Below are 23,680 nucleotides of genomic sequence, written 5' to 3'. Positions count from 1 at the left end.
ATATTTGTTAATTTACTTGTGTTTGTCTGATCTTGCTTCCATAATCCATTTGATTAAGATTTAATCTCTTTCTGTGATCTTGTCAGTGTGTCTCAGCCTTTCAAAGGACAGTATTTGGATGCTCAGAAAAGGGCCAAATACCAGAAACTAGCCAGTGGCATAGAGGGGAAGTTACTTATGATGGACACAGCCACGAAAATTAACAGAAAGGACGGAAAGGTAAGGAGAAAAACAGCAGTCACAGCTCAGAGCTGCTGCGATAAATAAAATGGGGAGACACAAGACCAGGAGATGCCTGCGTGGAGCTTGCTGATGTGGGGAGTTGAAATAGCATTCTACAAGTTGGTGTTGTGAATTGCTCTCCTGCTTGGCACTGGGCTCAGTAACACTTTTATCTTCCTTGTTCCATCCTCATGTTATCAGGGTACACTGCTTCTTTTTTTCCCCTCTTTCTGACCTGCTGCCAGACCTGCATTTTCTATTCTTATTGCATCCATACTGTATTTAATGATTTGGACTATTAATCTTGTAAATGTGCTATTTCCATTCCAGCATTCTCCAAGGATCTTAATGATGACAAACAGCTACTTTGCCCTCGTTGATGCAAAATCCTCCCAAATTAAAACACTGATCAAAATGAATGAGATCAAGAGCATCTCTATGAGTAAGCGTAAAGATGGACTATTTGTGCTACATCTAGTGGAGGTGAGCATGGCTTAAAGCTGGGATGTGATAGCAAGCTTTCAAATATTGATGAATGAATATTCTGCCAAGATCCAGGAACCAACAGTATGAGGGAGAATGGGTACTTCATGTCATCCAGCCCGGGTCCCATTAGAAAATATACAGTCTGATCCCTTCTCCACTTGGTTTACAACCTGAACTCTACCAACTGATACACAGCAAGGGAAGGAATGAAAAAATAACAGTGATGAATGAAAGGATAGGGCACTGACATCTCCTTGCTAGTCAGCAATATTGATGCCAGTCTGGAAACATACTGACCATCCAATTGCTTGCCATTCAATAAGTTTAGATGATAAAAAAGGAATTTACATTTTAAGGAAAGCACAATGCACTAATCTTAAATCCACACCATGTCACTTGAACATCAGTCATAGTGAAATAAATGTGCAGATTTGATATTTTAATGCACTATATGGCCCAAAACTTGGAAACAAATGCAGGTAGTTTCTTGCTGGTATTCTGTTCATTACAATTCAAAATAGACTGGTTTGAAGCACAGATGTTTCTGAAACTGATAAATTTACCATGGAAAATGAAGGAGCAATATCAGTTTTTGCAGTAAAATCCAAGGCAACTTCAGCATTATAAACTTTTAAAGAATGATTTCTGTTAGTTTATAGGTATGAAATCAGGTTAGTGCTATTTTTAGTAATTAATAACACTACTTTTAAAATCAGAGAAGTGCAGGTTTGACAGAGGGGCTTCACCACTTAGAAATTAAGTGACTAAAATGGAAAAATATATTTTAATCTAATTCCCTTCAACTTGCCAGAATTCTTCTAGTGGAGTGAAGGGAGACTTCCTCTTAAACAGTGACCACCTAGTGGAGCTGACCACCAAACTACATCGCTCAATACTGGATGCAACACAGCAAAGGATAAACCTCAAGATGGCGGATGAGTAAGTAAAACAAATCAATTAGGTGTAGCTGGAGGTCCCTTCATTTCCACTGATGTTCTTTTTCTTTGTTTTGTAATTTTCTTAAGCTCCTCAAGATGGGAGTTTTAGTTTTGGGGAATGGAAGACAAATTGATTCACGGCACACAAACACTCCCAGGACAGGTACAGCATGGGGTTAGATACAGAGTAAAGCTCCCTCTACACTGTCCCCATCAAACACTCCCAGGACAGGTACAGCACGGGGTTAGATACAGAGTAAAGCTCCCTCTACACTGTCCCCATCAAACACTCCCAGGACAGGTACAGCACGGGGTTAGATACAGAGTAAAGCTCTCTCTACACTGTCCCCCATCAAACACTCCCAGGACAGGTACAGCACGGGGTTAGATACAGAGTAAAGCTCCCTCTACACTGTCCCCATCAAACACTCCCAGGACAGGAACAGCACGGGGTTAGATACAGAGTAAAGCTCCCTCTACACTGTCCCCATCAAACACTCCCAGGACAGGTACAGCACGGGGTTAGATACAGAGTAAAGCTCTCTCTACACTGTCCCCCATCAAACACTCCCAGGACAGGTACAGCACGGGGTTAGATACAGAGTAAAGCTCCCTCTACACTGTACCCCCCATCAAACACTCCCAGGACAGGTACAGCACAGGGTTAGATACAGAGTAAAGCTCCCTCTACACTGTCCCCATCAAACACTCCCAGGACAGCTACAGCACGGGGTGCGATACAGAGTAACGCTCCCTCTACAAGAGCCGTGGGGTTATGCTGCAACTGTACAGGACCTTGGTGAGACCACATTTGGAATATTGTGTGCAGTTCTGGTCACCTCACTATAAGAAGAATGTGGAAGCATTGGAGAGAGAGTGCAAAGGAGATTTACCAGGATGCTGTCTGGTTTGGAGGGTAGGTCTTATGAGGAAAGGTTGAGTGAGCTAGGGCTTTTCTCCTTAGAGCAGAGGAGGATGAGAGGAGACTTAATAGAGGTTTATAAGATGATGAGGGGGATAGAGTGGATGTTCAGAGACTATTTCCTCGGGTGGATGTAACTGTTACTAGGGGGCATAACTATAAGGTTCATGGTGGGAGATATAGGAGGGATGTCCGAGGTAGGTTCTTTACTCAGAGAGTGGTTGGGGTGTGGAATGGACTGCCTGCAGTGATAGTGGAGTCAGACACTTTAGAAACATTTAAGCGGTTATTGGATAGGCAGATGGAGCACACCTGGATGATAGGGAGTGGGATAGCTTGATCTTGGTTTCGGACAAAGCCCGGCACAACATCGAGGGCTGAAGGGCCTGTACTGTGCTGTACTGTTCTATGTTACACTGTCCCCATCAAACAAACCTGGGACAGGCACAAGAAATGCCCAGAGAAAGGTACAGGTGTCTGTAACACACAAATAGTTTTGTTATAATACATGGGGTTTAGGTCTGCCTTTACAGTGTTGCACCATTTTCTCCTCTGCAGACTTTCTGTTAAGTTCAAGAAAAGCATGGTGTCTGTGAAGTTTGTAAATTCAACAGAGAAAAATGGAAATGTTCCGCTGTGCAAGAAGAAAAACAGTCACTTATTCGAGGTCCATGGTTCTTAACTGTGATGACTCCAACCTGTCCAGTCGCTCAATTCCTATCTCTACCTGGGATCGTGAAAATTTTCGGATCCAAGGGAGCTTACAGTAATTTAAAAAGAAAACAAATAACTTTTGATTAATCATTACTTCACCACTTTGGTGCATATTGATTCATATGAAAACTGAAGGGAAAAATTCTGCAGCACTGCTCATCCAGATGGAGCGCACTACATGTGACCAGAAGTGGGGCAGTGGAGTTTTTAACCTTCAACTCTTTGGTAATCATTGTAACTGCTGAGTATTCTTTTGTGCTGATCAGTTAAAATCAAACTCAATCAGGCAAGCAGATGATTCTTCCCCATAATCCTGATCACGTAACGTGCTGTACAACCTGTACTCTGATTAAAATTGGTTTTTAAGATTTATGGCATCATGTTGAATCTGATTTTGATTGGGATGTTGAAACTGAAAAATAAGTTGGTCCACGCTTTTCTCCCTCTGACAGTTGATTATGAGCGATCACGAAGGAAATGAGTTTTTAGATCTGACTTGAGTAGAGCCAGGAGGCCTGAAAATAACAAAAAATCTATTGTAACTTTTATTTTGCCTGAAATACTACATTATATCTGGAAGTACTATGATATATCAAGTTCCTTACTGAATTGCAGTTCTAAAGACTTTACACTAGCTAGCATATTTGAGAATTTTAATTACTTTACTCCCCTCTGCACGGATTCATCCTGGAGAATGGTGGGACGTGCACTATTCTGATGTATTGAATGTTGTCATGCTGTTAGGTGCTCAGCAGGATTTTGCCCTCCCGCCCACAGTCCAATTGTACTGCCACTATTATTGTCCCAATTGAGATATTTTATTTTATTAGGCAAGTTTAGAATCCTGCAGCCTTAGTCAGCCTGGTGCTCTTGGCAGCTATTTATCCCACACCTTCATCACTTCCTAGCCCAGGGCTGCTGAGACCAATTCCATGGATTGAACGCCACACGGCACCAATACCATAACAGGTAGTTTATTTATCTACTGAGCCATTTGGGGGCTACACATTAGCAGTGTGTTTAAAAGGGAAGGTTATCTGCATTGTAGAATCTGTTTGAGATTTGGAAGGAATTAAAGAAAGTACTGAAACCAGTGATGAAGTCAAGCTGTAAATGAGCAGCTCCGCAAGTTTATTTCCATTAAAATTTGCATTAAAAACTCTGCATTTCCTCCTTCTACCTCTTTAAACATGGTTGTTTGACCACACCTTTAGTCACCAGCCTTAATAGCGTATTCTTAAGATCAGTATCAATATTTGTCTAGTCACATTTCCAAAAATGTGTTGAGATTCACGATCAATTCAAGATATTGTTTAGAATCAGGTAGACAAAAATAAGGTTGATTTTGTAGAACTCCAGTCTGAAATGTCACATCATTTGACAGTGCTGACTGTTGTGGCCTGGAGTTTCTGATAGGCCATCCTGGTTTTTTCCAGCAAAATTCACTCCAAAAATCAGTGAAACCAGCACAAAGGATGCAGATATTTCCAGCAAATTAAATTTCCAAGAACTTCAGGTCTGTTCTTTTTAAAAATTGTACTGGAATTAGTTCAACTGGCCCCACAAGTTAAATGAACCACCATGGCACGTTTCCCCTCCTTGAATTTGTCCCTCAGTTCATTCGATTGTTTAATTGGTTATTCGACCATAGGGTATAGGAGCAGAATTAGACCATTCAGCCCATCAAGTCTGCTCCACCATTCAATCAGCGGTGGCACTGCTGCCTCACAGCGCCAGGGACCCAAAAATAGATTCCGGCCTCGGGTGACCCTCTGTGTGGAGTCTGCACGTTCTCCCTGTGTCTGCGTGGGTTTCCTCCGGGTGCTCCGGTTTCCTCACAGTCCGAAAGATGTGCTAGTTAGGTTGATTGGCCATTGCTAAATTGCCCCTTAGTGTCAGGGGGATTAGGAGGCTAAATATGTGGGGTAATGGGGATAGGGCCTGGGTGGGATTGTGGTCGGTGCAGTCTCGATGGGCCGAATAGCCTCCTTCTGCACTATAGGATTCTATGACTTACTTTTATTTTTGATTATTTAAAATTGGCGTACTCAGGTGGTAGACTAAACATGGATTTAAAAAACCTTACTTTTTGCCTCACACCCATTTTCAGCTGCATCCTGATGTAAAATGGGTGCTGCTTTTCACTCCATCTCATCTCAATTATTTCCTTCAAAAGCAAGTCAAGCATCAGATAAAATAGCAACACCTCAGAATAGTGCTCTTCTCAGTATCATTGAAGTTTGGAAAAAAAAAGAGTTACAGTCCATCTTTCAAACCGCAGCCATTTGAGTTGAATTCATTCCAGGACCTGGAGTGACCAGATTGACCCACCACTATTGCCCTTTCCCAGGGAATTTCCTGGCTTAGGCCAAAAGTAGGTAGTACTCCTTCAAAGAAATTGCTGCATATTATAGAGAGATCATGTTCTAATAGGAATTATATGCCACACACATCCGTCATCACAAAAGAAAATTTAAGCTCCATTTTCCACTAACGGCAAGGCATATACAAGGTTACTACAGATGACTCACACAAGTAGAACTAAGTGAGTGGTTTTACATGCCACTTTTACCAGTTCCACCCTTAAACTGAAGCAAACTTAAAATTAACATTTCAAGGTTTAGATGCTGGAGTACACTGATATTTTGATCTCTCCAACATTAGGCCAGATTCTTTTTATGCCATAATCCATAACAAGAGCATTGACACAAATAGAGGAGATCATAAACTACCACCAACTGTCTATCGTATAAACAGAAAAACAATGCTTGCGATAAATTCTCATTCTAAGTTGAAAATAATTCTGTTGCAATACTATTTTTGGATTATGCTGTAAAAATCACTTGTAGTTACAAACACTATGCTGTTCAATTTCTTTTAAGAGCACACTAAAATTTGAAAATAAATAAATCATATTTGTGGGATGATCTGATTTCCAGCCTAGAAAGGTAGGTAACGCCCAAGACTCTTAGTACGGTAGAGGATCAGAAGGACCTTGGGGTCCGGATCCATAGGACTCTAAAATCGGCCCCGCAGGTGGAGGAGGTGGTTAAGAATGCGAATGGTGTGCTGGCCTTTATCAATCGAGGGATTGAGCTTAGGAGTCCGGGGATAATGATGCAGCTATATAAGACCCTCGTCAGACCCCACTTGGAGGACTGTGCTCAGTTCTGGTCGCCTCATTACAGGAAGGATGTGGAAAAGATTGAAAGGGTGCAGAGGAGATTTACAAGGATGTTGCCTGGATTGAGTGGCATGCCTTATGAGGATAGGCTGAGGGAGCTCGGTCTTTTCTCCTTGGAGAGACGTAGGATGAGAGGAGACCTAATAGAGGTGTATAAGATGTTGAGAGGCATAGATCGGGTGGACTCTCAGAGGCTTTTTCCCAGGGTGGAAATGGCTGCTACGAGAGGACACAGGTTTAAGGTGCTGGGGGGTAGGTACAGGGGAAATGTTAGGGGTAAGTTTTTCACACAGAGGGTGGTGGGCGAGTGGAATCGGCTGCCGTCAGTGGTGGTGGAGGCAAACTCAATAGGGTCTTTTAAGAGACTCCTGGATGAGTACATGGGACTTAATAGGATGGAGGGTTATAGGTAGGTCTAAAAGGTAGGGATATGTTCGGCACAACTTGTGGGGCCGAAGGGCCTGTTTTGTGCTGTAGTTTTCTATGTTTCTATTTCCTCCATTTCAGCATCTGATCTCGTTGCTCCCTTCCCTCTGAAGGATTGCTTGATAATTATTTTCCCCCTAAACAAGGAACATCACAGGAACTCATTGCAGAGCAAACTTAGTACACAGGGCAGTTCCAATATTTTTTACTGGGATCTGCACTTAACAGCTAACAGGAAATTAATATCTAATGCCCCATCACTTACGCATGGAGATAAATCCAGTTGGGGCGTTTCTTTGGAAACAAAATCAAGCTTCAAAATGAAAGCAGAATGTTCAACTCTGGTGAATGATTATCTTGTCCTCTGACAAAATAGAACTGAAGTTATGTAGCACAAGTGTGTTCAAAATATTAAACAGTGCAGAAAAGTTTAAAATAGTATCAAAAATAACTTCTTTGATCAGAGCGGGAAAGATTTGGAGTAATTTGGTGGGAGACAAAAGCTTTGAGGACAGTCAGGATACCACTGGATACTATAATGGAAAGAATGAGGGTAGCAAAAGGTTGAATTTCCATGCGACTGGAGGGATGGGCTTTGATACGCTGAATTCAACATGATTAAAATGCACAACAGAAATCAAATTGCCCGTTATTGAAAACTGCAAAAGCTCCTGTGACCTGTCCCATTTTATTAATGAATTCAACTATTCAGTACATGGAGAAGAATGATGTGGAAATGTTCATTCAAGTAAACTCATCACATTTAAGACAAATCATGCCATATAAACACACAAACACATCGTTTACATTGTGTCAGCAATTAAAACATGCCTGAAATTCATTACAACAAAGTTGGAACTTAACAAACAGCAAGTTTAAAATAAACTGACAAAGGAGGATCCAACATTATACCAAATGTCAAATCATTATCTTAAAATTCATGGAAAAAATTGGAGGAATAGAACTGGATACTCTTAATGTAACCAAGGTATCTATTTGGGGGTGGGGGGGGGGGGAGGGTGCAACACAAACACACTCATTTGAAGTGGATAAGGAGTCAACTTGCATCCAAGCAATACAAGCACCATAACTACTTAGACCAACTGTGCTCCCTTTTCATTTTCGCAAGGTGATTGTGGGTGAAGAAACTTGTCTCATCATTTTCTTCCCACTCTGTATACATTTCATTTTTTTTGGCTTTAAACATTTAATTTAAAGCAATGTCAGTGCACACGCAGGTTGTCTAAAAAAGGGTGTGTAAGGTATAAATTTTATTGCTTCAGAATCTCCAGCGATGTTCAGCCTTTGGTTTGACCCAGTGTTCAAAATCATTTCAAAACTCCAACCTCATTGCGGTTAATCCTCCTCATCATCATCGATTGCTCGCCGCCGCTTTTTAATCAGTCTGTGGGTGACCTCGGAGTCAGACTCCTCAGAGTCAGGATCTTCCATCGCCTTCACTTCAACCGTTTCCTTAGCTGAAAGTCCACATTCAAGACCATTACAAGCATGGAATCAACAGATTCCTGTCTATATGCAAAAACATGCCCCTGCCGCTACCGATACTCTGCAGACTCTCCAACTCTGTGCCCTTCTATGGAGGCAAGGGGCACAACTTACCTTCTCATTAGCAATTCATGTCCTCCCATTGGTGGTGCAAAACCATGCAGCCACAATGTACACTGCCCTCTACCAGAGGATCAACAAATAGAAGGCTCCAATTTTAGGCTTTGAGTAATATTGGCATTGTGGGGGAGGTGGTGGAAAGAAGGATAGCATTTGCAGAGTCAAAAACGTGCACGAATTCTTCAACAACGCTGATAATTGTCAACAGATCTTTATCTACAAGAGAAAATGTGTCTTGGAGAGAAAAGAAAAATACTGCGTCTTAAAAAAGCTTTGGAAGAAGAATCTTACCCCCATCATCCATTTCATCATCACTATCGAGCAGGCGACTGCGCTTTAACAGATGTTTGGGTTTTCTCTTCTCACCATAACTGTAACAGTAAATATAACCTGGGTTTAATCTGCACAGGACTGGCATAGCTCATCAAATTCACCGGAACATCCCTTTCACAAACACTAAATATTTTAGGGCACTCGCTGTCTTCTGCTCAGATCTGATGTCCATGTGCAGACTTCTGAACATCTGCGACTTCACCATCAGGGCAATTACCTGAAGGTGCTGGGGAAATGGGTCTGGAGAGGTGCCAAAAACTGGGACGAGCGGATTGCCAAGGTAAAGCAGAAACTGGGCATGTGGGAGCAACACTCCTTCTCCATCATCGGAAAAAACCTGGTCATCAGGTGGGAGGTACTCAGGGTTGGTACTCTGGCCCACACCCCCAACCTGCACTACAGCATTCACCCGAGCCATCTTCAAATTCATCTGGAGATCCACCCGGATCATGTCCGGAGGGAAACCACGCACAAACCTCTGGATAAGGGAGGGAGAAATGTTCCCAACGCTGCCCTCATCCTGATGGCCACCTTTGTGTGCAGCTGCATCAAGCTGTGTGTAGACCCTCGGTGCGCTAACACCAAGTGTCACCATGTACTGAGGGTCTATCTGTCCTTGGTGTTGTGAAGGATGGGTCTGGCCTTGTTGCCGCAGAACGCTCCAAGCAGTTGGACCGTGCGGTACACCTGTCCCTTGTGAAAATGTTTGTTCAGAGAAACACCTTTGACCACAAGGCAATCAAGCAATGGTCTGTATGGAACATCCTTGAGACCCTCTGGGAAAAGGAGGTGGCGGATCCTGGCGGTTCCCTGCGCACATTTGGCAGAACGCCTCATCACCAGAACTTTCAAACAAGCACCAAGACCTAGCTTGGCTGCTGGTGAGAAGGGCACTCCTCCATCAGATCCTTCACGGAAGCTCAAAGTCTCTGCGCCACCACAGTGCCCTTGAAGTGACTGCGGAGGGGGAAGAGACGGTCACACACCTCCTTGTGGAGTGTGACTTTGTAAAGATAGTGTGGAGAGAGATGAGGTGGTATTTGTCAAGGTTCATCCCGAGCAGCTCTGTAACGCGGGACTGTGTGTCTACGGGCTGTTCCCAGGGACGGGGACTCTGTGTCTATGGGCTGTTCCCAGGGACGGGGACTCTGTGCTCTATGGGCTGTTCCCAGGGACGGGGACTCTGTGTCTATGGGCTGTTCCCAGGGACGGGGACTCTGTGTCTATGGGCTGTTCTCAGGGACGGGGACTCTGTGCTCTGCGGATCATCAACTCAGTGAAGGACGCTCTTTGGTCTGCTTGAAACTTATTGATCTTCGAGAGCAAAGTGTTGTCCTTGACCGAGTGTTGCAGACTGGCACATTCCAAGGTCCAGGACTATGTGCTGAGGGACGCTCTCAAGCTTGGAGCAGCCATTGCTAAGATGCAATGGGGAAAGGCCACTGTGGAAGGCTTTTCAGCCAATGTACACCAAGCGGCGAGTAATCAGATAAAACCCCTCGGATTGTGTGCTTAATCCTAACCATATGTAACTGTACTGAAGCACCTCAGAGTTCAACCTGACCGACAGAATTGTACTCTCTGTAATGAAAATATTGAAATGTTCTCATTACTGAACGGAAGCTCCTCAGAGTGCATCTTGATCTCTGGAGAAAATGTGAATATCATTGCACTTTCCTGTTATAACAATTTGAAATGTTTCTTTCAGATATTTTATGAATAAAGTATATATTTCAAAACAATAAAGTTTAGGGCACTTGAGCAGCATGGGACATGTTCCGAGAGCAGCGTCACACGGCGCTAGGACATGTATTCAGACTGCAACACGTACAGTTTAGGATCTTAATAATACCGCCACTGAAGGGAAGAAAAATTGCATTTATATAGCAACTTTCACGGCTTTAGAATGTCCCAGTGCAAATTATAGTCAATAAAGTATTTCTGAAATCTAGTCACTGTTGCATTGTAGGGAGAGGAAGGCAACATTCCAGTGGAGGTGATGTGAATGCATGCCTACATCTAACACCAAGTATAATTACACTGACGCAATCTCAACCTTTAAGGGGCAGAGACTGTGTATTGGTCTGCTCCATGAAGCAGGGCCGGAGAAGCAGCAACAATTCATTCCATTATCGGCCTACAGCGAGATACCAAAATATTCCTCGACCTTTTTATAAAAAGCTTTAATTTACACTGGTGTCTCTTCCTCAGCCATTCCACCTCATTTCATTGAGATAGTTTTTTTGTCCTAATAGATGTCAGTAGTGGTGAATATAACCATTTTCACACTCTTTGAATCACAGAATTCCTACAGTGCAGAAGAGGCCATTCGGCCCATCGAGTCTGCACTAATTCTGACAGAGCATCTTATCCAGGCCCTCTTCATTGCAACTCCACACATATACTCCACTAATCCCATCTAACCTGCACATCTTTGGACACTAAGGGACAATTTAGCATGGCCAATCCACCCTAACCTACACATCTTTGGACGCTAAGGGGCAATTTAGCATGGCCAATCCACCCTAACCTGCACATCTTTGGATACGAAGGGACAATTTAGCATGGCCAATCCACCCAACCTACACATCTTTGGACACTAAGGGACAATTTAGCATGGCCAATCCACCCTAACCTACACATCTTTAGACGCTAAGGAGCAATTTAGCATGGCCAATCCACCCTAACCTGCACACCTTTGGATACGAAGGGACAATTTAGCATGGCCAATCCACCCAACCTACACATCTTTGGACTCTGCATTCAATGTCAGTAGTAAGCACTCGTTATGTTAGGTACAGGTACAGCATGAAGCAGATACAAGGTAAAAAAATGTCCTTTGCTATGCCCAAAAATGTGCTTTAACCTCCAATCCCTGAAGAACACCCTTTTCTCTGTCAGTGTGACAATTTCCACACCAAACATGTTTTTGGGTCTCAGTGAGATTGCCGATTAGTTTTATGCTTGTGGATTGAAACCAACCAGCAACTGTTAAAGACGTGCTGGTTAGGGTGCATTGACCCGAACAGTCGCCAGACTGAGGCGACTAGGGGAATTTCACAGTAACCTCATTGCGGTGTTAATGTAAGCCTTACTTGTAACTAATAAATAAACTTTAAAAAACCTTCACAAATACAGTCCACTTGGAATTCATCAAACCAGCCAAGAGAACGGTTTCCCATTGGACAGAGATGAAAGAAGCCCAGTGGACCATCCATTCTCCTGTGCAGGTCGTGTTCTGCTTTGTAATCAATCTAAGCAAAAAGTAAAGTTTATTTATTAGTCACAAGTAGGCTTAGGTTAACACCGCAATGAAGTTACTGTGAAAATCCCCTAGTCGCCACACTCCTTCGGGAGAATTTAGCATGGTCAATGCGCCTAACCAGCGCGTCTTTCGGACTGTGGGAGGAAACCGGAGAACTTGGAGGGTGACACGGGGAGAACGTGCAGACTCCGCACAGACACTGACCCAAGCCAGGAATCGAACCCGGGTCCCTATCACTTTCTCCTCAGTAGCCTTGCCATTCCACATTGCACTGTCAGGTTCAGTGTACTGGAGCTTACAAACTAAAAGATTATTGTTCATCACTTGCCTTTTAGTGTCACTGTCTGATCCGGAGGTGGACTCATGAGCTCGGTTGGTTCTCTCTTCAGATTCATCATCACCTGTAAAATATTAAAAAGTTGCAAATGTCAGCAAGTGCACAGACCCGGGCAAGGGAAATCCATTCAAAATCAATTCCCTCCCTAGGATCGTTTTTAACTCACGTAGCCCTCATTTCATAACTACAACTCAATGGTCTTACAATTGCCTATCAGGGGAAGGATGAGGGAAGCATCTTATTCAGTAGCTCCCCAGGACAGTGGATTAGACTGTGGGCACGCATCTACTATTAAACACACAGGAGCTTGTTGCATCTTTGTTACCAACTTTCAAAGGATAAATAAAGTTGCAACAAGCCAAGAACTAACACAAGAAGATTTTGTTGCAAAGTAACTACCTTTAGTAGGGGTAGCATTCCTCTCCCTGGCCATCACCAGAGCTCGCAAGACCTCAGACCTCTGCTCTGCACGGACAAATTCATCTTGTTCCATTGCCTCTCCACCCTCCTGCAGGGCAATAACTGAAGCAATCTTGCGCAACTGCTGAACTTTCAGGTTAGCGGAAATACGCCAGAAAGATTCCTGAAATAAATACAAAAGAACACAGATAAAATAAATTGTAGGGGTTTCAGTAATGTCGGTTATGGGCTAAACATTGGCCTGTGGCACTGGGATAGAATACCCCTGCTCTTCTATAAATTACTGGCTGAGGGATTATTTATGTCCATCAGAGAGGGCAGGTAGGGCCTCGGTTTAACATCTCATTTGAAAGATGGCACCTCCAATATTGCAGCACTCCCTCAGTACTTGGGGGGGGGGGGGGGTCACAGCCCCACTTGTATTCAGGTCTCTGGAGTGGGACTTGAACTGACCAAAGTCTGAGGTGAGAGAGCTACCCACTGAGACTCAGCCAACACTTAAAAACTAAAAGCTTCCAATTCTGAAGAAGTGTGTAATAATTATCAAAGTACATTTCTGAAAATATCATGTAAGCAGCAACAGCTTCAATCGGTGAACTAGGAAGAAATGAAATTTTAGGATAACTAAAAGCTTGCATTCTACATCACAGATACATGGCCTTTGGTGCTTAAAGCTGGAGCATATACCTGGTGGTGGCCACCAGAATCTGATAGACATCAGCCCCAGACAAGTACAAGTGCTGATTGCAATCCTGTTAATGTTTGAATCGCAGTGCTAGCAATTTGAGCAATGTCTATTAAAATACTGCATTGCTGTAGTAATAAAAGGAAGAATACTCTTTTCAAGCAGACCTTTTTAAGTCTCATTTTGATCGGGGCTATTATTTAGTTAGCATCCACACGCCCTTGCACATCACCTGTTCATCAGCAGGAGGTCGAATTCCAATTTTCTTCAGAAGTTTCTGGAACACCTCATGCCCCATGGCATCTTCATTTTCTTCAGACAAGGGGACGAGCGGGACTGCAATCGAGATCCCTGCATAGAAATCAGATTTACAGAATACTGAAACATGGAGATTCTACAGGCAAAGCCAGATCACACATTACTGAAAAACAAAGTCAGTGCTTTTAGTCAGATGCGTGGAAGCTAAAATAAAGCATTTTGGAATGTCTGAAAGGTGCCATTCTATGTTATTCTGAAACTTGCTACCAATAGTGCATAAAGACAGTGGCAACTCTCCTGCAGATTTTCCTAGCTAGCAGGAAGCGGCACAGTGGCACAGTGGGTTAGCACTGCTGCCTCACAGCGCCAGGGACCCGGGTTCAATTCCAGCCTTGGGTCACTGTCTGTGTGGAGTTTGCACATTCTCCCCGTGTCTGCGTGGGTTTCCTCCAGGTGCTCCGGTTTCCTCCCACACTCCAAAGATGTGTGGGTTAGGTTGATGGGTCAATTTAGCACGGCCAGAGTGTCAGGGGGATTAGCAGGGTAAATACGTGAGGAATAAATATTACGGGAATAGGGCCTGGGTGGGATTGTGCAGGCTCGAAGGGCCAAATGGCCTCCTTCTGTACTGTAGGGATTCTATGATTCTATGAAGCATTCACTCCGAAACTCAGTTGGGTTACTATGCATGTGTGGCAAATGTATCACAAATGTTCTTAAGATGATGTTCTAATTTGACTGACGTTCCAGCACAGGATATCAGCAATACATTGTGCATGAATAAAAGTACTCTGTCCTTTGATCAGAAATGATGTAATAAAGTACTGACCATCATCTTCTCGCTTGTCTGCTGTTCTGTTGAGGCAGTTCTGCAGCCACTGAAGTGGGCCTGACAGACCTGCAATCAAAGTGAAACAAATCTTTTTAACCCATTGCAACTCAGCTGGAACCTATCTGGACATTTATTCCAGATTAAAACCCAAGTTTTAGAAAAAGGTTTCCATAATCCTTTCAATGGGTAAGGAGAGAAGAGAGAAGCAACAAGATTGAGGAGGCCAATGAGTTAAGAAATGTCAGAAATAAGTATTGGAATCAAAATAATTTACTCCGATTTAATTTCTCCTTCAGGTCCATAGGTAAATGCCCGAACTTAGCAACGGTAATGAGAGGGTTCCCGATGTTACAACACTGGCATCTACCCGGCAATGTCCACAAGAAGCAGGGAAACTCCAACCTGGCCAATTACCGCCCTATCAATTTACTCTGCTCATCAGCAAAGTGATGGAAGGCATCGTCAACAATGCTCTCAAAGGACACTTGCTCACAATAATCTAGCTCAGTTTGGGCTCCGCCAGGGTCACTCAGTTCCTGATCTCAATACAGCCTCCAAAACATACTCCAGAGGTGAGAGGAGAATGACTGCCCTTGACTTCAAGGCAGCATTTGACCGCGTGTGGCATCAAGGAGCCCTAGCGAAACTGTAGCCAATCAGAATCGGGGGGAAAACTCTCCACTGGTTGGAGTCATTGCCCCAACCATCTTCAGCTGCTTCATCAATAGCCTTCCTCCCCATCATCGGAATTTCATTGCAGTGTGAATGTAAGCCTACTTGTGACTAATAAATAAACTTTTAACTGGATCATTCTTCCAGCGATCAGCTAACTCAGCAGCAAGAACTGTACCTAGGACTTCCCACGTGGAATTGTTAGGAGAGCTCCTGCAGTCAGTTATTTCAGCACACAATCCTTCTGTAAAGATTGCACCTCGAGGAGAAAATGATCCAAGTTCTGAATAATAAACTAATCTCCTACAATCCACCATTACACAGATATACAATTAAGCACTGGAAAAATCCTCATTCCAGCATTCAGTTGCACCAAATGCAATTATTTCTCTTCCCCCGACCCCAAGATTTATTTATCAGATCAAATGAAGCAATAAAGTTACAATCTGGCCCATCCAACACGAGGACAGGAAATAGGTTTCTCCCCCTCAAAACCTTTGCAATAAACCAACTGAAAGACTTGGGGCGAATTCTCCAGCCCTGCTGCCAGTGAAAGTGGAGAATTTGGCTCTCAGAGATTTGAGAGTCCCAGCTGCGGGCAAGGTCAGAGAATCCGGCCCTTAGTTTGAATTTTAAAAATCACCTTGTTGCTGAAGTTTGCAGCACAGCCGGGGGATTGCTGGCTCAGGCTCACTCCCGCCCAGCTTTCGTCCATCTCTTTCTGCAGCACATCTTGAACTTGATTTAATCATCAACTCTCCCCTCTCATCCTCACTGCTGTCACCTTCATCCAGTTCATCCTCCGACTCAGACGACCCGTGAACAGCATCATAACCCAGATCATTTAGGAAGTCCTCCTCCTGAAATAACAATTCAGGGTTAGTGCCTCATACACCTTCGCTGCTTTTCAGAAAATGAGCAAAATTTCTCTTTACCCAGGCAGATCAGTGTGCTCATTGTCAACCTTAACTGAACTTACTCACTTCTTAGTAGCTTGTTATCTACTGGCCTGTTGAGGAATTGGGGGATACAGACATTCACACACCCTATGCTGCCATTATTAAGGGTCTTTAAGATATGGCAGAAGGGTCTCTAATGTTTTGCTGATTACAGCGGAACACGTCTGGATCGGAGGAAAGTTCCTTCAGCAAGCACTTACAAGTGACATAGGATCAGATCACATTTCATTTCACTATATTTTATATGTAAATAGCATGTCCAATTCCCACTATAATACAATGACAAAAACTTCAGAGACTTTGGGAAACACAAGAATACCTGATTTGTTGCTTTTGTTAGTTTCCTCCGCTTCTTGTAGAGTTCCTTTCTATCAGAAACAAGGCCCATACTTATCAGCTTCTCAATAATCCTGGCTCTGGATCGCTTGACGGTTATGTGTTTCATGATATTACCAAGGACATCTGCAAATACACAGATACATTTCATTTTGCCCTTTCTCGTCCAGATTACAATGCTCTAGAGTTTATGGACAATTCATTGAGTTTTCATTCGAAATCCGGATGTTGAATAAGTCGTTTTAAAGAGCTTCGACTGGTCAAGGCAGTAACTAAGTCATGAAGATGTGACCCGTTTTACATGGAGTTTGTAAGTTTCAGCTTGTGCTGGAAAAGCCTGAACAATTGGCTCTGTGTCAGAGAAAGCAAGAGACCGTTTTGTGATCTCAGAACTTTTTCAAAAATAACAGAAGCAAATTAATTCCAACTTACCATCTGACCCTCTGAACTTCACAAACAATGTCTCAAGCTCCATCTCCTGCTCCTCTCTCCAAAGCACAATCTTAGTTCCCTTCCTTAAAACAGCAAATGTAAGATGTTACAAAGTGAATTTCAAAACAAGGTGGCCAAAAATCTCCCACATCTCGGTTCTAAAGGCTTTACTCATGATGAAACCCTGGAGGGACAGGTGTAAGAAACCGATTAAGAAAGAAGGGGAAAAGAGCACATTCTTTATCTCCTCCTCAACTTCCTTAAGATCTACACCACCTTTGCCCTCAAGCCACACGCTCCCTTTCTTCCACCAATTCTACTTCAAAATTAGCTGTTATTCTGCAATCAAAAATAGCCTGGAAGAACCTGTCCTCAAATATTTCTTCTATTTGCCCGTCTACATCTCAAGTATGACAATGAACCCTGTGTGTGAACAACCACGGCTCCAACTCAATTTGCTGCTTCACCGTGGTGGTTCCAATGAACTGTACCCCATCGTCTACTGAATAATTAAGCTTCATACCAAAAGGAATAAGAAGCAAGTCCAGAGAAATGACCGTTCTCTTGAACTAACCAGTTTCTCAACTGTGCTCCTTGGTGTCACATTTAAGTCTTGACTACCTAGATTTCACTGTCTATCCCTTAGTAGCCAAGCAACAGCACAAACACTTACTTGACACGTTTCAACTCTCTCACACTGTCCACCAGATTCATCTGAACAAGTTTGGCAGCAATCTGCTTCCTGGTCCTCAAGTCATTTTTAATGTGTTCCATGATATGGTCAATGACATCTTTATCTGTAAAATGAAAGATCACAATGCCACATATTTTACTTTCCAAATGTGTCTGTAATCATCATAGAAATCATAGAAACCCTACAATGCAGAAGGAGGCCATTCGGCCCATCAAGTCTGCACCGCCCACAATCCCACCAGGCCCTACCCCCACATATTTACCTGCTAATCCCTCTAACCTACGCATCTCAGGACTCTAAGGGGCAATTTTTAACCTGGCCAATCAACCTAACCCGCACATCTTTGGACTGTGGGAGGAAACCGGAGCACCCGGAGGAAACCCACGCAGACACGAGGAGAATGTGCAAACTCCACACAGACAGTGACCCAAGCCGGGAATCGAACCCAGGTCCCTGGAGCTGTGAAGCAGCAGTGCTAACCACTGTGCTACCGTGCCGGCCAAAATAAAATTCCCTGTGAAGCAATTCAACGTGTGTGTACACGAGAAGTCTGGATTATAAAATTCACTGTGAATTATGTAATGATTACAGCACAGACAGCGCTGCTCCTCTGAAGAAACAAATCACTGGATGCCTTCTCCGCAGCCCTGAAAATTTTACAATCTCCTTCTGAAAGCTTCGATTGCCCCTGCCTCCACCACACTCTTGGGCAGTACATTCCAGATCCTAACTCACTGTGTGCAAAGGATTTTCCTTGCATCTCCATTGCTTACTTTACCAGTTATCTTAAATCTGTGTCCCTCTGGTTCTTGATCCAATGGGAACATTACCTGACTGGCGGGGAAAAAACTGCAAGACGACGGGGAAAGAGCAAAGAAATGCGACTAATTGGATAGCTCTTTCAAAGAGCTGGTACAGGTATGATGGACCAAATGGCCTCTCCCCAAGCTGTAAAGATCTATGAAATGAAATTGAAGGTGAAACTGTTGGGGAGAAAAGTCAGATGCACACTTGATATAGCCCAAATAGAACACACACCTCCTTGTTCCCCTTTGAATCTTAGATACAGCGTTTCAAGTTCCTCCTCTTCCTCCGATGACCAGGTTGGAGCATTCTTGCTTTCTCCACTGCAAAAAGTCAAAACCATTCATTATCACAAGTGCAAATGAAAGTGGACTTGTGTCTGTGCTTGCTGTGAGCCGTTCCATAATCCCAGCTTCTTCCACTCCGTTAACAGAAAGAATGCACTATTCATGTGGTCAGCACAAAACCCCAGCGGCTAAGTCCACTGTGGCAATCAAATAATCGAGTAACAATCGATCATTTCAGCTCCACACAGGCCACAATACGGATGAGACAGTCCATCTAAACATAAAGATTGCCATGGTTATCAACATTTCAGTAACACTAGTCTTTGCATCTTGACCATCTGATGAAGGGATTTTTTTTAACTCGGTGGGGGGGGGGGGGGGGGGGGGGGCGGCAGTATGCAGTACCAGCACAGCATAGCAGACCAACAGCTCCCAAGCTCTCATGCTCAATACACTTGCCTTTGATCATCCCTTCTGTAACCCTCAGTCATTTCTCGAATGGTTGCAATATTCTTCCAGAACAGCAGTTCCACATAAGCCTTGCTGTTCTCAGCAGCTAAAGTAAAGAATCTGCTCAGGACATATTTGCAGAACTTCACCAGCTCCTGTTGGGAAAAGAAACAGAATAGAAATGAACTGCTGAAAGCAGATTTTCTTGCTGTGATTGACAAGAGAATTAGGTAGCTTCCCAGAACAAACCTCTGGACTTAGCCTGGGAAGTAACTAGTGGGGGACCTTCTTCATCCAGAGAGGGAGGGTGTTGGCCCCAATCACTTTCAAGTTACTGAGGGATGTAGCATACTGGTAATGTTACTAGACAATAATCCAGAGCCTGGCCTAATGCTCTGGGGACAGGTTTCAAATCCCGCCACAGCACTGGGGACCTTAAATTCAGTCAATGAATAAATCAAAAGCTAGCCGCAGTAATGGTAACCATGAAACTACTGGATTGTAAGGTCCTTCAGGGGAGGAAATTTGACATCTTTACTCAGTCTGGCCTCTATGTGACTCCAGATCCACAGCAATGTGGTTGGCATTTAACTTCCCTCTGAAATAGCCCTGCAAACCACAGCAACAAGCACTGTGGGTCTACTGCAGACTGTACCTCCTTGTTCATGAAGGCAGCTCACCATCACCTTCTCAAGGGCAATTAAGGATCGACAACCAATTCTGGCCTCGTCAGCAAAGCTCACATCAAATGAGATGAATGAGAATGAATTTTAAAGTCAGAAATTCTTGATTTGTGGACGTCAGGCCTGGAGGAGGATCAGGCTTTGATGGAACATCCCCCTGAAACACTCACTGACTAGGCTCACAAACCCAAGAGAGCGTGGAGAATTGTAATGGAACTTTTGGCAACCAAATGTCTTGGGATATTAGTATGTAAAATCAGTTAAAAAGGCAACATATAGTAAAATTACCTTAGAACTATTCATCCTAAGAACATCTAAATTCAAGGCAAATTGTCCAATTTGAATAGGTAATCCATTACAGACAGCATTCAGAACTAAAAGTGAAATACTCTGAATAGTGTTAGGAAAGTTTGATCAGTTAGGAGCTTAGTACATTGTGTATCATCCAATAACATTTTTCCTTGAATCTCAAATTTCAAACCAACTTTTCAATTGTAGGTCAGAGCGCAGGTGATGACGAGTGAACAGACAGTGCTCCTAAAGGCTACAACACCATGACACGTTACAGTAAGACTTCCTGCAAAGCACCAACCAGCATGTAACATATTATTATGAGAACTCAACCTACTTGGTAGGAGCTGGCTGCTGGATCCTCCAGAATGTGATTGAATAAGTGGAATACTGACAACTGATAAAGGAGGGTATCCATTTTCAAATTATATGCTACTCGATGCAGCATCTTTACAATACAGTGGTTGGTATGAACACTGTTCTGTCGGTAGTCCTTCAGCAGGAGAATATACGGTTTCACAACACCAGCATTAGCAAACCTAAAGAGAGAGAGGGAGAGTATTGCATACAGGGTTTACTGCCCAACTGGGATGGTCAATTTAAAGCCAGCCTGTAGGTTTAGTGCCACAAATTCCTGCTCTTCAGGAGTTGCCCCGAGACTGTCAAAGTTTTATTTCACTTGGAACTGCTACAGCTAGCAGGCAGAGAGTCTGCCTGGGTTCAAACCTTTGCTTCAGAAGTGAAATGAGAGTTTATGCTAATTCAATGCACCACCCCCAACTTATTTTTAAAAAATTCTACTGAAGAGTTTAAAGCCCCATTGCAGAGGTTTTAAAGGATTGCACAAACGCAGATTTAACCACAACAGGACAAAGAATAAACCTACTGTTAAAAAAACACAAGTATTTTTGAAATGTTTTACCTCTTGAGATAATCCGGGAAGTTAAATTCACTTTCTCGAACTCTCACTGATTCAGTTTCCTCCTCTTCTATCTCTTCATCGCGGAATTCATCCGCTTCTTCGCCCTCTACAGCAGGCTGCCCTGGGGGATGCAGAGAGCACATTTGGAGGGGGCTTCCAAACAATTTCCAAAACTGCAAACACCATAACGACAGCTGCTAAAATACTTACTCAGTAACTTTGCAAACAGTACTCGTCTCAGCAACTGGGACTCATCCTCAAGCCGCAAGTCAGAAGAACCAAAAACATCACCTTCAGGCCACACTTCCCTGCGGGGGAGGGAAAACATTAGATGAACTTAAGCATCCTTACAGAGGACAATACTCATTTTGTTTCATCCAGATTTCCAAGTTAGTGAGGAATTCGGGCAATTTTGAACTGGATTCAGGAACTTCTTCTCCCAGAGGGTGGTGAATCTCTGGAATTCTCTGCCCACTGAGGTGGTGGAGGCTACCTCGCTGAATATGTTTAAAGCGCGGATGGATGGATTCCTGATCGGTAAGGGAATTAAGGGTTATGGGGATCAGGCGGGTAAGTGGTACTGATCCACATCAGATCAGCCATGATCTTATTGAATGGCGGGGCAGGCTCGAGGGGCTAGATGGCCTACTCCTGCTCCTATTTCTTATGTTCTTATGCTCCAACTCATTTTACACATGTCACTAACAGCCAACCAGCTGGATTCAAAGCCAGACCTGTAAGGGAAAGGACAGCTAATCCATTGCATTTCCCTCTTCCTCTCTCAAATCAACATTTTAAATCCAATTTACACAAACTCAGGAGTGGCTAAATAGATCATGACCTGTAGTCGGTGCCAGAATGAAATACTGATCTTATTACAAGCCTTTTCATTATAAACTTCATTAATTTATAGCACTATTTAACCAATGGGAATGAGAGAAGCTGGGCATTGATAACACATTTAAATTGTGTGTTTACATACATCCCTCAAATTGGTTCCAGTGAACAAAACAGCAGGAAAATTCCCCATGGCAGTCAAACCTCAACTGACAGCATGATGGATTACACAATTATTTCCTGGAAACATAATCAGATAGGCTATAAAAGCCACATTACAATTTTATGGTTAGTTCAGAAAGCACAAATTATACTGCAATACAAACCACTCCTGCTCATTTAGATGGTAGGAGTCAAGGGACAAGGTCAAACCCAGGTTAGAGTGCAGCTCCGATTAGTTACTGACTGAACAAAAGACTGCAGTAGCTCACAGTAACTCTCAGGAAGTGGCCCCAGGTGAGAGAGAGGAAAAAGAGAGGACAGTCACAGAGGACAGACATGTCCTTCTTAGTCATTCCTGTGCTCACTGACCTACATCGGTTCTTGGACCACCAATGATTCATTAAAATTCTCAATTCTTGTTTTCAAATCCTCCCCCCCTCCCTTTCTCCAATCTCCTCCAGCCCTACAACCCTCCCCCGAAGATCTCTGCATTCTTCTGTCCACATGCAAACCCCACCTCCTACACTCCACTATCGGTGGCCATACCGTCAACTGCCTGAGCCCCCAAGCTCTGGAACATCCTCCCCAAATCCCCCCTCTCCTCCTTTATGATCCTCCATAACATTTCTTGGCCAAGCTTTTGTCACCAGATGGAATATCGTTCTGGTTTGGTGTCACGTTTTGTCTGATTTATGCTCCTGTTAAGCGTCTCGGGATGTTTCATTGTGTTGAAGTCATTGCATAAATACAAGTTGCTGCTGTAGTTTGGAACCGGGTTCTGGGTCTACCTTCTTGGCTGGAATGGCAGGTCAGATAAGAATACAAATCATACCAAAATACCCCAAAACAAAAAGCAAGAGGGAAGAGGCAGGCCAAAACTACCAACTGAGTGTAATTTGTTAACAAAGTAATGGCTGTTTCACCATTTTGTTCATACTTTAAAGCTCCGAACAAATGGTTACCGTGCAGCTCGAAGAAGCACAAGGGCCTCGGCAGCTTTGCCAGCCAGGAGTGCGTCCTGAATACGAATCATTGCTTCAGCACGTTGCTCCTCCACAGGGACTTCCAAAGCTGCATCAAATGGAACAACATCATCAGGGAGAGGTTCTTGGCCCTGGAAAACAAACATATTCACATCATCAGCTCAGGAAATCAGTGGCACTCTGCAGTGGGTGCAATCTGAGGAGAATGCCCAGGAGGACAAGAGGATGTCTTCCCTATTTAAAAGAAATGGTGCTTAAGAATAGCTCAAAGCCTTTGTTCTTCTGCAAGTTTACCAAGGACTATTTTAGGCTTCTTACAATCCTGTTGGGAACTGTTAAAGTTTAATGAAGAAATCAGAACACCCAGCAATTAACTGACAGAACCACACTACAAGATTTCACATTTTGAAACTAAAACAAACTTTATTATATATCAAAAAGAATTAAACAAAGTAAGCACTATTAAATTAACACTATAATTTACAACTACGTATATTATGAACTCAGCTTTATTTTTTAC

The 23,680-nt window shown here is 43.3% G+C and overlaps 2 protein-coding genes across 4 annotated transcripts in view; one reads left to right on the top strand and one right to left on the bottom strand.

Moving 5' to 3' along the window:
* LOC144481919 (unconventional myosin-Ib-like) overlaps positions 1-4,444 on the top strand; it is a 77,642-nt gene extending 73,198 nt beyond the window's left edge. Inside the window, exons 26-29 of the mRNA XM_078201086.1 lie at positions 87-219; positions 553-705; positions 1,520-1,647; positions 3,127-4,444. Of these exons, the coding sequence (XP_078057212.1) occupies positions 87-219; positions 553-705; positions 1,520-1,647; positions 3,127-3,250 (538 nt within the window). The 3' untranslated portion in view covers positions 3,251-4,444. The remainder of the gene's footprint in view (positions 1-86; positions 220-552; positions 706-1,519; positions 1,648-3,126) is intronic.
* A 3,092-nt stretch (positions 4,445-7,536) lies between these two features.
* LOC144481917 (E3 ubiquitin-protein ligase NRDP1) overlaps positions 7,537-23,680 on the bottom strand; it is an 87,099-nt gene continuing 70,955 nt past the window's right edge. For 2 of the 3 annotated variants that reach the window (XM_078201080.1, XM_078201081.1), the window contains exons 15-28: positions 23,140-23,291; positions 21,389-21,486; positions 21,179-21,299; positions 20,594-20,795; positions 19,292-19,437; positions 18,780-18,868; positions 17,721-17,844; positions 17,048-17,130; positions 16,599-16,741; positions 15,964-16,180; positions 14,646-14,714; positions 13,791-13,909; positions 12,853-13,036; positions 12,086-12,517 (exon numbers count right to left, since the gene is read on the bottom strand). In XM_078201080.1, the coding sequence (XP_078057206.1) occupies positions 12,147-12,517; positions 12,853-13,036; positions 13,791-13,909; positions 14,646-14,714; positions 15,964-16,180; positions 16,599-16,741; positions 17,048-17,130; positions 17,721-17,844; positions 18,780-18,868; positions 19,292-19,437; positions 20,594-20,795; positions 21,179-21,299; positions 21,389-21,486; positions 23,140-23,291 (2,118 nt within the window). In that variant the 3' untranslated portion in view covers positions 12,086-12,146. Of the gene's footprint in view, positions 8,371-8,809; positions 8,890-12,085; positions 12,518-12,852; positions 13,037-13,790; positions 13,910-14,645; positions 14,715-15,963; positions 16,181-16,598; positions 16,742-17,047; positions 17,131-17,720; positions 17,845-18,779; positions 18,869-19,291; positions 19,438-20,593; positions 20,796-21,178; positions 21,300-21,388; positions 21,487-23,139; positions 23,292-23,680 lie in introns of those variants that run through there. The other variant, XM_078201082.1, reaches the window with a different exon arrangement.

Source organism: Mustelus asterias, chromosome X (assembly GCF_964213995.1).
Source record: "Mustelus asterias chromosome X, sMusAst1.hap1.1, whole genome shotgun sequence".
In the NCBI taxonomy this organism is placed as follows: Eukaryota; Metazoa; Chordata; class Chondrichthyes; order Carcharhiniformes; family Triakidae; genus Mustelus; species Mustelus asterias.
Note: the sequence above shows the minus strand (reverse complement) of the source record. Positions and strands in the feature narration are given on the sequence as shown.